At 42.4% G+C, this 14,739-nt stretch overlaps 1 protein-coding gene across 9 annotated transcripts in view; it reads left to right on the forward strand.

Annotated features, from left to right (window-relative positions):
• The window catches only part of UNC13D (unc-13 homolog D), a 63,269-nt gene that overhangs the window by 14,868 nt on the left and 33,662 nt on the right, over window positions 1–14,739 (forward strand). For 6 of the 9 annotated variants that reach the window (XR_014508637.1, XM_083429859.1, XM_083429856.1 and 3 more), the window contains 5 exons: window positions 9,655–9,687; window positions 12,256–12,363; window positions 13,601–13,660; window positions 14,288–14,354; window positions 14,544–14,736. Coding sequence is in view for 6 of the 9 variants with exons in the window: in XM_083429859.1 (XP_083285985.1) it covers window positions 9,655–9,687; window positions 12,256–12,363; window positions 13,601–13,660; window positions 14,288–14,354; window positions 14,544–14,736 (461 nt within the window). In the remaining 3 variants the exon portion in view is untranslated. Of the gene's footprint in view, window positions 1–5,556; window positions 5,762–9,654; window positions 9,688–12,255; window positions 12,364–13,600; window positions 13,661–14,287; window positions 14,355–14,543; window positions 14,737–14,739 lie in introns of those variants that run through there. The other 3 variants (XR_014508638.1, XR_014508639.1, XM_083429854.1) reach the window with 1 other exon arrangement.

The raw sequence follows: 14,739 nt of genomic DNA on the forward strand, positions 1-14,739 counted from the left end.
TGAGTAGACGTGTATAAGATTGTGCTGCGCAGTTGCAGTCCTTCACACTTATCTGGGAGTAAGCCCTGTTGAACTCAGTGGGACTTGTTTCTGAGTTGCATAGGATCCAACTTTTAGCCCTGTTTTAAGCACAGTTTGCTTTCTCTGATGCTTCATTTACAACATTTAGGATGAATGTTACTGCGAAAGCAGCTTTGGGACCCCAAAATTGGTTGAACCTGAGTTTTTTTTGTCATAGTAAAATATTTAGAGGCTGTGGTTGTTATTTGAGAGAGCAGTAACTTACAGTATTGCCCCATTTCACACAAGACTGTGGCTCTTAGCACAAACAAGCAAATGTGGTTTTCCAGAGAGAAGGTTGTTGCTGCTGTGGAATTTAACACCTGGGTGACTGACTGTGTGTGTTTGTGTGTGTGTGTGTGTGTGTGTGTGTGTGTGTAAGGGATATAGACATTTTTTGTTTTCTTATCAGTGTCTTGAATCACTGCCTGTTACTCAACTGTTGAATGGCACAACTTTTCTCTTAACTGTAATACCATGGCAGAAAGTACTTTTCCTGCTAAATTAAAAGCTTCCCCCATTGAGAACCAGTGTGGTGTGGTGGTTAGAACAGGGATGGGGAACCTGAGGCCCTCCAACTGTTGCTGGGTTCCATTTCCCATCAGGCATAGCCAGTATGGCCAAAAGCCAAGGATGAGGGGAGCTGTCACCTAGCAACATCCCCAGGTTAGAGTATAAGACTAGGATAGGCAGACCAGGGTTCAAATCCCCGCTCATCCATTAAAATTCCCTGGGTGTCCTTGGGCAAGTCACTGCCACCCTTCTTGTCCCCTATTTGCTCCAGAGAGTTTGAGGGACCAACAGAAATAGACTTGAGGGCATGGGGGTGGGGAGAGCGAGAGGAAGTTCCATTGCACAAGTGGAAGTCCTTGCACTAATGGGATGGCTTCATTGGATACAACCCTAAACGTCTGTCAAAAAGTGATTAAGTGCAGGAACTTTGCCAGGGAAAAAAAGTGACAATCTAATTTGTGACGTTTAGGGTTGATTTTTGTTTCTTTCTTTCATATATATTAAGATTTTCTGATTGGTAAAATTAGCACATGCAGTGGTCTCTGCAATTCTATTTATGAAATGTGTGCCAGAGGTGGTTGTTTGCGGCTGGATGTGGAAGAGCAAATAGACTGGCAGCTCACCTAGTGTGAGAGGAAACTGTACTAATACATGTATTCAGTGACTAGCCTTTTTCCTTGTGAGACAAAAGAAGAAATGAAACTTCTTTCAACATCAGTGTTTCCTAATGCAGTTCCTCCAGCATTGCTACTTATAGTTTGAAGGAACTCCCAATTTAAACAAGCTACTGCTAGAGGGGAATAATTTGGGTAAGCAAAACATAAGACATGAGCGATGAGGAAGTAAAAGAACCCAGTAGAGTGGGGCTTTGTGAACCCTCAGCATATAATGACTGCATAGCTGTGAGAGGATTTCTGGAGGCTTCTACACAAAGCCGGCTCAATATATTTTGCCTTAAGCAAAGAACTAAATGGTGCCCCTCCATTCCATGTACCAAAGACAGCCAGAGTGATGGTTCAATCTTACTTCTATTCGGGCAATTAGGCAGCATCCTCCAAAGCTGTCCCACTCTGTCTAATGGTAGGGCCAGCAGGACAGAGACGCTAGGACAAAGACAGCTACTACACAATACTATGAATTTCAGTGACCTAGCTTTATTCTGGCTGTTGCATATTGCCTAGACAAGGTTCCTCTTCTACCTTTTTTGTTTTTGGAAGTAATAGCTAAAATTAGGGTGTCTGACATCCCGTTTGTGTTAAGGTAAAAAAAAAAAAGGTAAAGGACCCCTGGACGGTTAAGTGCAGTCAAAGGCGACTATGGGGTTGTGGCGCTCATCTCGCTTTCAGGCCGATGGAACTGGCGTTTCTCCACAGACAACTTTCCAGGTCATGTGGTCAACATGACTATACCGCTACTGGCACACGGAACACCATGATGGAAACCAGAGTGCATGGAAACGCTGTTTATCTTCCTGGCGCAGCAGTACCTATTCATCTACTTGCATAGGTGTGCTTTCGAACTGCTAGGTTGGCAGGAGCTAGGACAGAGCAACGGGAGCTCACTCTGTTGTGGGGATTCGAACTGCCGACCTTCCGATCGGCAAGCCCAAGAGACTCAGTGGTTTAGACCACAGCGCCACTTGCATCCCTATATCTCGTTTATGTAGCAGATGTCCATTCACACAAATGGTGCTTCTCCCTCCTGAATTTATCCACATTGGTGTTGGGGGACCCTCTGGAACAAAATGGGGGGCACATGGGCTGCAGGGGAAGAGAGGAAGGTTGCATCAACTTGAGTGATGTAAGTTATTGCCCTGGAACGTCACTTCTGAAATTTTAACAATAAAGGTCTCTTTTAAAATTTGCTAGTACTGCACTAGCAGAAACACATGAAGGTGGCATGTCAGGCTATGTGAATGACTAATTTTCTCTATGGGATTTGTGGTTGGTTGACAGCAAGTAACCTCAGCAACTGCAGTGGAAAACACACTGGCATTTATAGCCAGAGCTGCCAAAGCAAATAGATGGAAAATAGAAGCTATTGGAAAAACAAATTATTTGAAGCCATATTTTAAACGGTGCAGACTAATTTTTCATTTAATTAAATATGAGGAATTGCCAGGCTGGATTTCCAAAATGTATCGGGTCTTGCAACAACAACACTGGCTTTCAGTTTGTTTCTAGGTACAATGCACGGTGCTGTTTGTTACCTCAAAATCCCTTCGTTTTTTGTGGCCAGGGTATCTGAAAGACTGCCTCCTCCTTGTGAACCTGCCTGCAATGTAAGATCAGATTCATAGGCCCTGTTGTATGTCCTATCTCTATGAGAAGCTAGGTTTATGGGGAAATTGGACAGGTCCTTTGGGCAGCATCCCATTATGGAATTCCCTCACTCGGAAAGCGAGACAAGACTAGCTTCATCTTCATTTAGTTTTCAGAAAGCCATTAAATCTTCTTAGTACCGCATGGCTTTCAGATTATTATAAATACAATCAACTTTTCTGTTGTTTTTTAAATGTTTGTTATAATACTGCTTTAAAGTTTTGAGGTAAAAGTTTATAAATCTAAGTCACCATCTTCCATATTAAACCGCTCCTGCTTTAAAATCAGTAGATGAGGCCCTCCTGATGGTTCCTCCTCAGGATGAGGTACATGATGTCCCGTCCCCCCCCTGAAAAGGGCCTTTTCAGTGGTGACTCCTCATATATGGAACTCCCTCCCTACTGTGGTATGTCTGGCCCCATTTCTTTATAGTTTTAGCTGGTTATTGAAGACAAAGCTTTTTAGGCAGGTATTTGGAGGAGGACAGCCCTGATTGCTGTTGCTGCTATTAGTAACTGTTTTAGTGATTTGTTATTGTGTTGTTTTATGGATTTATAAAATATACATTTGCTCATTGTAAACCAACTTGTGCCTTGTGCATAGAGCGGTATATAAATTATATTGTTTAATTAATTAATTGTTGCCTTGGGGGCCCATTTTTGCCCAAAGTATGGTTCATAAATATTTTTTACAATAAGCTAAAAAAATAAAATTGGGTGTTGATGGGGACTAGAAACATGCCAAGTCTAAATACGACACTGAATTCAGTGGAAGTATCCCTGCTATATGCCAAGTCATTTAATCTTCCTTTCTTTCCTCTCTATGATACTTCAAAGAAAGAGGAAGTGAGGTCTCCAGTCTTGATAGGGAGCTTTTAGGATGGCAGTTGATGCTGGCAAGTGATAATAACATGCAGTTATATGATGGACTACAATCTGATCAAAGTGCCATTTATGTGAATAATATATCTTCCTGTTTCCCATCAGTGAAAAGAAAGACGTTGTCTCTAACCCTCAGGGTGTCTCAGTCATAAACCAGAGAAAAGACTGCTGCTCTTTGTCAAGTAGAGTTCCAGATATATTCTCCTTTATCCTTTTTAGAAAATTGAAACAACTATGAGGTCCGATTTTAGTTCTTGATGTACTGTACAGCTGAGTTTCAGTGCTTAAAAAGAGTAAAGTGGAAGTTTCTGCTTGTTTGATGCAGATAATGCATATTTCTTCCTGCCTGTTTCAGTGAGGCAACGGTGGCTTTGAAACCACGTACTTTCTTAGATCGTAAGAGCTGTGTCTGTTCTTAAGTAACAACAGCAGACACAGTTCTTATTTGTGGATGTGTGGGGAAGAAACTTCATACATTAGATTCTTCACACAGAATGAAACTGAGTGTATGTCTTTCTATGCTTCCTACTGTGGCGTGGGAGGAAATGGAGGCAGAGACCGAAAGGTTACTCATCACAACTCAGAAAGCTGGTACTGTGGCTGTGTACAGAAGGCAGTTGGTAGTGGAATCGAGGCATCTTATATATATATAAGTTCTTACATCATCTACACAGTGTTGTTCTTATGCAAATGACAGCCTGCCCTTCCTATCCCCGTTCAATTTGGATTTTCCAGATGCATGGATGGTGAGGGAATGGGCAGTGGAGTGGGGGATAAATCCAACCTAAAATTGCAAGTTAGCCAACTGTGGACATACTGGAGCACATTGTGTGGGAGGTTTTTTAACATGTGTGGTGATGTTTTGCTGGGTGCCATCTATCATGACACATCCTGCTTCTGCTAGTCAGGTGCTCCTCTATGGGCTGCTGGTGGAGTCCACATGACACACAGATTTCTTTTGTGTGGTATTTTTGACCCACTGTTTTCTGCAAGTCTGGTAAATAGGAAACTTGTATCTCAGAAAACTTGGCCGTGTGCACAAGACACAGTGCAAATACATCCCATCAGGTACCCCGCACTCACATGGATGGGAATCATAGGGATGCAGTTAATTTGCTAGAGTGTTGACAAATGTGTGCAAAAGCACAGAAGAGTCAGATCTCTGTGACCCACATGGTGAAGGTGTGGGAGCCACATGGTGAACTGGTGAAGGGAAATGCTTTGCAGTTAAACCTGAACATGATAGCAAGCACTTGCTTACCTAGGGAAATTTTCTTAGCCCTGTAGGAGTGCAGGACCTTTGCATGCATCACAGGTGTAGGGGTAAAATAAAGAGGGGAAGGCATCTTCTCATAGCACTGAGTCAGGTGAAAGGATGGGAGAAACCTGCTGATAAGTGATTCAGTCTGTCCTTGTCAGGAGGACTAAAGGATATGTGCTCTGTTTGGGATCTGAGAGTGCTTTCTCAGAGGTCTTTCCACTCAGTCTGTCCACTCAGCCTGTCCTTAGCACATGGGGATATGCAGTACTAATTTCCAACATGAATATGAATTTGTTTTATTTGTGCAGAGATGTTCACCCCTATTGGTGTAACTCTCAAGGCAGCTGAATGCATAATCAAAGAGAGGGCGATAAATTTGTTTTGAACCAGCCACCAGTGTGACAGGTCTCCACATGCTCTAGAGAAATGACAACTCAGTAACTCTGAAAGAGGGCCGGGTACATTTCCGTTTGCTGTCACAATGGTCAGAGTGTGATAAAAGAGTGTGGTTTCCTCTTAAGCATGTGAGAGCTGATGGGAACACTGTGCTGGCAGGGACAAGCTTCTGAGTTCAGGGTTCAGCCTCTGAAGAGTATATACACTCTGGCATCTTCCTCCACTTGCTCAGGCTTTCCCTATTGCTCAGGCCTTCCCTAGACCAGCCAAGTATGGAGGCTGACAGAGAGACCCCGGTGGGGGAAACCCCTGGGAAAGACAACAAAAAAGTATGTAGTCTTTTCTTTCACTTTAGAATGTTCTTTAGCGGCTAGTTACAGCTCTTGCTTTTCAATCTCCTTCCTTTCATGTTCTGCTTCAACCTGCTGAGATACTGAAACCTTTGGGGGTGCTTTAGATCCCATTCTTAAATTTCTTAATATATTTTTTCTAAAGAGCTTTTTAGATTCACAACCACCCGTCAGGGTAGGTTAGGCGGAGAGGCCGTGAGCTAGTTAATGAGGATTTTGGACCTGGATTTGTTACATCAAGCCCAGTACTCTAAGCTACTGGTTCTTACCTTGAGGTCTAGCTTTGACCTACCTTTTGCAGGGCAGGGGATGAGATGCCCTGGCAGTTGCAGTCTTGAAAAAGAATAGTGTGCAGACCACATGAGCCAGATTGTGGAGGAACATCTAAGGGCTTTTTGCTTCCTGATATCTGTCAAGTCCTTGCATAACATTTGGTGTAACTTGTGAATTTTGCATGTGCAAAATCAGCTAGCGTTAAATACTTCCTGGTGGTGGAGTTCCTCCGAGTGGGTTAGTTGATGAAGGAATGGCCCTGACAAATAATATCTCCACTGTCCATAGACAATCATGCCACGTTTTCTTGCAGTAGCTACCCAGGGCTTAACAAGTAGCTAGTCTCTGTTCATCAAGCAATTTATGACTTGTTGATCTGATCCAGTATCCTTTCCCTCCTGTGGTCATTTCTGATGCCTTGCAAGATAGGAATTGGGAGGAGAATACTATTGATGCAAACCTGCCTTTTAAATTCCTAATCAGAAAACAAAGACTCATCGGAGCAAGTCTTGTTCTTGCTGTGCCGTAAAACTCCTTTCCACTTCCTCACCCAGCCTGTACTAACCAGTTACGGCTGTGGTTATGGCCTGGTGTGGTTCTCTTATTTCTAAAAGAAAGAAAGCACAACTTGCGAGTCAGCAAGCAGCAACTCACAACCCTTTTTATAGCGGTGTTTGTTTTTACAATGTGGAAAATGTCTGACGGGGATCTTAAAAAAAATAAATCCATATTTTAAAAAACCAAATGAACACTCAAACCTGGAAAATGTAGAGAGCACACAGCAAAGCTGCTAAAAATAACACACATACCTCTCTGCCTCTAAGACCAGAAGCAGAAGTCAAGGCATCAACATCTCTAGAACTTGGGTAGGCAAACTAAGGCCCGGGGCCGGATCCAGCCCAATCGCCTTCTCAATCCGGCCCGCGGACGGTCTGGAAATCAGCATGTTTTTACATGAGTAGAATGTGTCCTTTTATTTAAAATGCATCTCTGGGTTTGGGGCCTGCCTGGTGTTTTTACATGAGTAGAATGTGTGCTTTTATTAAAGATGCATCTCTGGGTTATTTGTGGGGCATAGGAATTCGTTCATTTTTTATCCCCAAAATATATTCCGGCCCACCACAAGGTCTGAGGGACAATAGATCGGCCCCCTGCTGAAAAAGTTTGCTGACTCCTGATCTAGAATGTTTCGTAATATGTAGCATTGTCTGAAAGCCATTGCTGTTGACTCTCTCTTTTCTTCTTCTTTGGCTTTATTGAAAAAAAGATTAATTAGGAAAGGTATTAGATCTTCCTAATAAAGCAGAATGATATTTATATATTTTAAGAAAAAATTCTTGGTTTTGCTTATGTATATGTTGCTGACTTTGATAATGATTTTGTGTGTGTGTGCTGTGTTAGGTTTAAAGTTGTAATAAAGTTTTAAAAAACACATGGAAGGTCATGATCACTCATGGTGGGTGGAACATACAGGACAGAATTAGGAAGAAACATTGGCACATGTCCTTGTTGCCTTCCAGGGCAGTGCTCATGATGGCCTGATTTTGTGTTGAGGGGGTATTGATTGCAACCAACCACAAGCTCCAAATGGGGGGGGGGGTATGCACCACATTCTCCCCTACCCTCAGTTTTACCTGATCTTCACCCTTCCCTGTGAAGCATTTTTCTCCTGACTATCAGGACAACTCTAGTGAAGCTAGCATGCTTATGTTAGCTACAGACTACAGTGGTACCTCGGGTTACGAACCCTTCGGGTTACAGACTCTGCTAACTCAGAAGTAATACCTTGGGTTAAGAACTTTACCTCAGGATGAGAACAGAAATCGCATGCTGGCAGCAGCGGGAGGCCCCATTAGCTAAAGTGGTACCTCAGGTTAAGAATGGTTTCAGGTTAAGAACAGACCTCCAAAACGAATTAGGTTCGTAACCAGAGGTACCACTGTATTGTGGGAGCAATAGTGCTGTGTGGAATTGGTTCCTTCTACTTTCCTTGCGCAGGACCATTATTCTATACATACAGTACCTGCAGTGTTATCTGCAAACTGGGAGGGTGGGTAGGTGTTAGCTGTAGTTAGTAGTGATGAATTGTCAAGGCAGCCAAACCATTTTCTTCCTGGAACACACGTTGGGAGCACTGCGTACTCTTGCTTTTCAAACCAGGTTCACAGACTTACTACTGCATCTTTTTAATACTCCTCATTAACTTGTCTGGGCTCTTAAGAATTCACATATATAATGCCAGCATTTATTGCTCACTTTCTCCAGCTGATGATTCCTCAGGCTGAGGACAACCTCCCAGCAGTTTTCTTGTGCAGTACATTTGCTGGGCAGACAGTCAGAAAAGCCTTATCTTCAGTTTTCTGTCTCTTGTGTAAAGTACACAGCAGACCTATAAAAGGAAATCATTTCATTTTCAAGCTACTGTTCCCAGTCTTTTTATCATAGTAATTTGTCAGTAGTTAAGGTTGCTCCAGGTTTCCTTCTGTTGTGCCCAATCCCTGTAAGATTGCTTGCAATAAACATTAATGCCAATAACCCATTGTGTTTAATAAAGAAAGGTTTGTTGTAGTTTTGGTTGTTGTTTACATTATACTGTGAAATCATGTGAATATTACAGAGGAGTAGAGCTGATTTTTGTAAGAAAATGTAAACATTTAGGGTAGTATCCAATGAAGTCGTTCCATGAGTTCAAAGACTTCTCCCTGCCTAGCCCCTGGACCCTCCCCATAGCTGCTCCAGAGGGTTGGGGAAAACCCCATAACAGCTTAAAGGGGCGCATAAGGAGAGGGAAGGAAAGTTCCATTGTGCATCCAGAAGTCTGTGTTCGAATGGAATTGCTTCATTGCATGCTGCCCTTAATTCACGAGACAAATAGCGGAATTGTTACTGGCTGTTCTTTTATTCTAAAAGTTCTTGAGATGTATGTCCACCTGAGAACCTAGATGCCCTGCAGGCTTGCTCCGTATTTTGGGAAATGCTCTGTGTACTTGGTGTTGGGGAAAGGACTCCACTTGTACCTTAAGGCACCCACATCTATATAGAACGTTTTGTATTTATTTAGCATTGTTTGAGTGTTAAAAAGGAGAGTACAGTGGTACCTCAGGTTAAGTACTTAATTTGTTCCTAAAACTGTTCTTAACCTGAAGCACCACTTTAGCTGATGTGGCCTCCCGCTGCCACTGCCGCGCCGCCAGAGCACAATTTCTGTTCTCATCCTGAAGCACTATTTCTGGGTTAGCGGAGTCTGTAACCTGAAGCGTATGTAACCTGAGGTACCACTGTAATTGCATTCTGCTTTTCTTCCCCCTCTGTCTTTATTGAAAATAAGATTTATTTGGGAAGGTAGACGACTTTTAAATATGGCATAATGACTTTTTTAAAAACTTGCTTTTGCTTATGTATATATTTCTGATTTTGATGATGTTTTTGTGTTAGTTTTAAAGTTACAATGTGGTAAGCATTTGTGGTAATGCATTTGCCCCATTTTGGGACCCCTCCTGATCCATTCTGCTGAGTAAGACCCTGCCCCAAAGTTTTACTTTGACAGCACCACTGATTACAGCTTGTCAATGAAAGTCTTTTTCTTTTGTTTTCCCCAGATGGACCTGTCTCATAAATTCTCTAAGAGAGAGGTAAGAATCTATTCATACCTAATAGTATACAATCACAGAGCCTTGGTGGATCATGCCAAAGGACCACTTGTTCAGCAGCTTTATTTCCCACAATGGGCACCCAGGAGGCTGTGCACACACCATGCGTTTAAAGTGCATTACTTCCCCCAAAGAATCCTGGCAACTGTAGTTTGTTTAAGTTGCTGGGAATTGTAGCTCTGTGAAGTGGAAACTAGTTTCCAAGATCCTTTGGCTGGAGGAATGTGCTTTAAAAGTATGGTCCATATGTAGATGCCTCTGGAAAACATACAAAGAAGGGTTTGTAGGTGTCCTGACACCTGCTATTCAGAGACTGTTTTGCCTGTGCTCTGAACCTAGAAGCTTCATTTAGCCATCACAGCTTATAGCCATTAACACATATCCCTCCATGAATTTGTCTAATCCCTTTTAAGGCCATTTAGTTCATTGAGTGCCTCCACACCCTCAGGCAATGAATTCCATAAGGTAATGATGCATTCTGTGAAACAGTACTTTCCCTTTTTTGTGTGTGTGTGTCTGGGTTATACAGCCAGATTCAGTGGGTGAGCTCGAATATTATGTACTGTTTTTAGAAAAAGGGACAGATTTGTTATCTCCAATCATTATGTCTAGGTATGTAGCTGTTGTGAAGTTGTTGTTGTTGTTGTTAATTACCCACCCATCACTGTAAGGCCCTCAAGCTGGTTACAACAATTTAACATACAGTTTAAAACAGTTTTAAAACTTACAAAAAAAGAGAAAAAGATGGGTGGGTCCTAAAAATGTATATCTCAGGTGTCAGAAGCAGAGATGAAGAGGTGTATTTCAGCATGAAATAAAGCGTGAAACCAGGGTGGATTTGATTTAAATCAAAAGGATTTAAATCAGGATTTAAATCAAAAGGATTTAAATCAGGATTTAAATCAAAAGGATTTAAATCAGGATTTAAATCACTAGTCAGTAAGACTTGATTTAAATCACTAGTCAGTAAGACTTGATTTAAATCACTAGTCAGTAAGACTTGATTTAAATCATTTTTTTACAGAAAGACTAATTCTTGCTGGTATAATCTTAATGTTTACAACCAGATGAAGGTTTCATTTTTGGAATAATAAATTTAGTTTTTATTTACAGTTTTTACAGTTATAGAAAAAATAACTGATTTGGTTATACTATTACAAATACATTAACAGATAATTATGAAATTATTATAAGGCTTAATAAATTAACTATTTAATTTGGACAACTTTTCTACTGTACTTTAATGGAAGGAGAAAAATAATCATTTCCTTAATAATAATTTAAACAATTTATTTAACTAAAACAATAACATTATAGCATATGTATCCATGTTCGTTAACTGCTGTGGTTAAACATTTTTTTAAAAAAAACTTAGACTGAAAAACTTAAAACAAATCCTTATATCCTGATGAATAGCCTTTGGACTATAATGTAACTTAAATAGAAAGCTATCTTTAGAAATATTTTCCCTCCAAAAGCATTTTATTTTAAAAATCCGATTAAAATAAAAAATCCATTAAAAAAAAATGTTATTGATTTTTTTTATCCATCCTGTGTGAAACACACCCACACCATGCCATACAGCCTGGAGCTGTTTCCTGTGCAGAGCTCCTAGTTTGTTGTGGCAGACTGTCAACTTCACTGTGTTAGGTTGGTTAGTGTGACTGTAACTCCTGATCAGTTGCTGCTTTGCTCCATCTTCCCATCTTCTTGGCAAGCCCAGAGCTCAGGAAGCAAGTCATCCAAAGCAGCAGGGGAGCTGTCCATCTATAGAGACTCTCTAGCTGGACAGCTCCCATCACAGACAACAGACAGAAGATGAGTCACAGCAACTGCTGGGCACCAGCTGGGCAGCTTTATTGCTGATTCTACTTCTCCAACCCCAAACAGGAGCAGCAGCAGCAGCAGGGCGCTGATCCAGAGCACATATTGTTTCTGGCTTCCTTCTCCTTAGTAGCACCAAGGAGGCATTGTGTTGTCAGATATATGCTGCACTTTGCACTTTCTGGGCTGGTTCTTCACTCAGATCTGCTGCTGTTTCTGCTCCTGGGGGATTTTGAGGATCTAGCATTGGAGAGTAGGGCCAGTCATGGTGTATTAGGTTCTTTCTGACTGGGGCAGCTTTCTGGGTGATGATCTCAATAGGTGCTGGGGCGCCATTGGAATCTCCCTTCTCCAAGGTCCTGTTGGCATCAGTCTGCCTTGAGACACAATAAGCGTGCCTCTAGAGCTGAAGTCAAAGTGCTGTGTTAGTCTAAAAGGAAGGGAGTTGGTCATGGCAGGTTGGAAGGGGGTTCTGCCATGTGATCATTGGTTTGAATCAGATGGCCTTCTGGCTACTTCCACTTCTCTGGTTCTACATCATGAAATCCAGCCCTGCGATATGTTAAAATGGATTATTAGTATGAAAAACCCTTCCCTTATGAACAACAACCTTATTCTGTTCAAGGTTCCCTTTGGTTAACCAATCCACAATAAAGTAAGAATGCAGGGACAGTAACCCAGAAGACTTTGGCTTTGTTTTGATCTGTTTCTAATGTGCTGTTGCAGCGCACCCTGCTATATGAAGAGGTCCTCTACACCATTCTCCATCGCTTGGGCAAACCAGAACTTAGCCATGTTGCTGATCCAGAGGAGCTGTACACATATGTGCAGAAGGTCAGATGAAAGCCAAGTCCATCTTGTCTCATTAATATCCAGCCTAAAGTCTGGCATCCATCTCTGTTTGGGGTTGTGTTCTTGCCGTGCCCATTTATTTTCCTCCCACTGCAAGAAATGACTGTCTCAGTTTTGTTAATATCCCTACCACCATCACACCCACAAGACATCCCAAATGACATCTTGAGGAAAGTGCTTATTCTCTGCTATATGGAGTCCATTTGTCAGAGAAGAACTGCAGGCAAGTAATGGTGACAGTAGAAGCCAACAGACAAAACTTTACTTGCTAGGCTTCATTCCTTAAGAAGGCCTGATGTTTGAGAGGCCACCTGAAATTGCCTTTTTCAGAATGCTAGTGGCTAGGCTTAGGTTGTTCTGCAGTAGATAATTTTGGTACAACTTGCCTTAGAAAATAAACAGCGGGAAAATGTTCTGTCTGCACCATATTCTGTGTCCTGTCCCAGCCCGCATTAATATTTATTTAAAGTTGGTGCCACTTGAAAGATGTACTAACCTTTCCTCACCATCCCTTTTCTATATCTGGGTATTATTGCCTCTTCCACCATCAGGGTTCCTTTCTCCTCTCTTCCTTTTAATTTCATAATTTGACATTGTGGATACCCAGCCCTTTTCAAGGTGGCTTCCACAATTCCTTGCTACTTCCCACTCCCACAGAGAGTTATGGTCCCCCTTATGTTTTGCAATAAAGGTGATATTCAAGCAAGCAATTGGTCTCTACTGGGATGGGTGTCTGTTTGGGCACAGAATTGATGCTGTTTGAAAGACAGCCTCTAAAGCTGACCCAAATAGCCTGCTGATCCAATGATCAGGAAAGATGTACGCATGGAGAATGTGCAAGCAGCTATCCTGAGACATCAAGAGACAATGAAAACTGAAGCCCTAAGAACTGTAACAAATTGTTCTTCTTTTAAGCCAAGCATGGGGAACCTGTTGTCCTCCAGTTATTGTTGGGATGCTAGTTCCTATCAGCTCCTGCCAGCATCGCCAGTTGTCAGGGGTGATGGGAATTGTAGTCTGGAGAGCTATCAGTTCCTCAGCTCTATTTTATGTGTAATCTAAAATAATCTGTGTCAAGGCTATAAGGGATTACTCTTAGCTTGCCTGCTCGATGCTGTTTCCCTTCACTGAGCTCAAGGTGATGGAACTTGCCCCACTTCATGCAGTATTATAAAAACAAGTAGGTCTCTAATTGTTTCTTTTCCAATATCTCAACCAGGCCTTCAATATGGATCAAGAAGAGCATAATATTCTACTACAGAGGGTCAAAGAGCTAGAGGTAAAGTCTAAGGGGAGGGGAACTCAGACCTTCTCTTTATCTGGGCCTCATAACTCTCTCCAGACCCCACCATCTCCCTAGCCATGCCCCTCACCAGCTCTGCTTCACACACACCATGAGTGTTTTTCCTAACTGCTTGCACTTGCTTGTTCTCTGGCAGAATGACAAACATGGCACAGGTGTTACAGGTCACTGCAGCAGCTCCCTTGCTCCCCCATGTCTCTGGTCCTATGCACACCAAGAGACAGAACTCTGGGCCTTCCCCTTAAACTACCCCACTAAATGCCCTTGCAGATGCCCCTGTTTGTGAGGTCTGGTTGCAAGCTCCCAGGATCTGCAATGAGCGAAGTTTGACTGCTGCTGGTTGCTAACTCCTCCCTCAGCCTGGCTTCCTCTCAGTTGTAACTCCTCCCCCTCAGATCCTGTGTTCCCACTGAGCCATCAGCCACACACACACCCCCCTCAGGCTCCAAAAGCTCACTCTTCAGTCTCCTCCAGCAATCCTTGTTCCTGTTTGCGAGGTCTGTTCGCAAACTCCCAGGATCTGCTCTGTGGATCTGTTCTGTGCTCTTTCTGAAGGATTGAATGACTCACAAGTTAAATGTATTCTTTCTATTTCTTCTTCAGAAACCCATTTTTTGTCTTAAAGCAACTGTGAAGCAAGCCAGGGGCATTCTGGGTAAAGATGTCAGTGGTGAGTGGACAACTCAAAGGGACTTTTGAACCTAAAAATATGGTTCCTCCTTCAGCTCAGGATGGGCTTCTCCCTGTAAAACACTGAGAACATGAGGACATTTTCCAACTCCCATCCTGCTGGTGGTGATGGGGCCTTAACATATAAAGCAATCCCTGTACGTTTCAATAGCTACTTCTGTGCTTGCAGGATTCAGCGACCCATACTGCCTCCTGGGGATAGAAGAGAAAACTCGGGACTCTTCCACCAGTGGTGGCTCCCGTCAAGAGAACAAAAAGCGATCAAAGGCTGTGGTGAAGAATCTGCTCCCTGAAGACCAGACTCACCGCACCCAAATCATCAGTCAGACTCTAAATCCTGTGTGGAATGAAACCTTTATCCTGTA

Source organism: Podarcis tiliguerta (assembly GCF_965153285.1).
Source record: "Podarcis tiliguerta genome assembly, chromosome: 2".
In the NCBI taxonomy this organism is placed as follows: domain Eukaryota; kingdom Metazoa; phylum Chordata; class Lepidosauria; order Squamata; family Lacertidae; genus Podarcis; species Podarcis tiliguerta.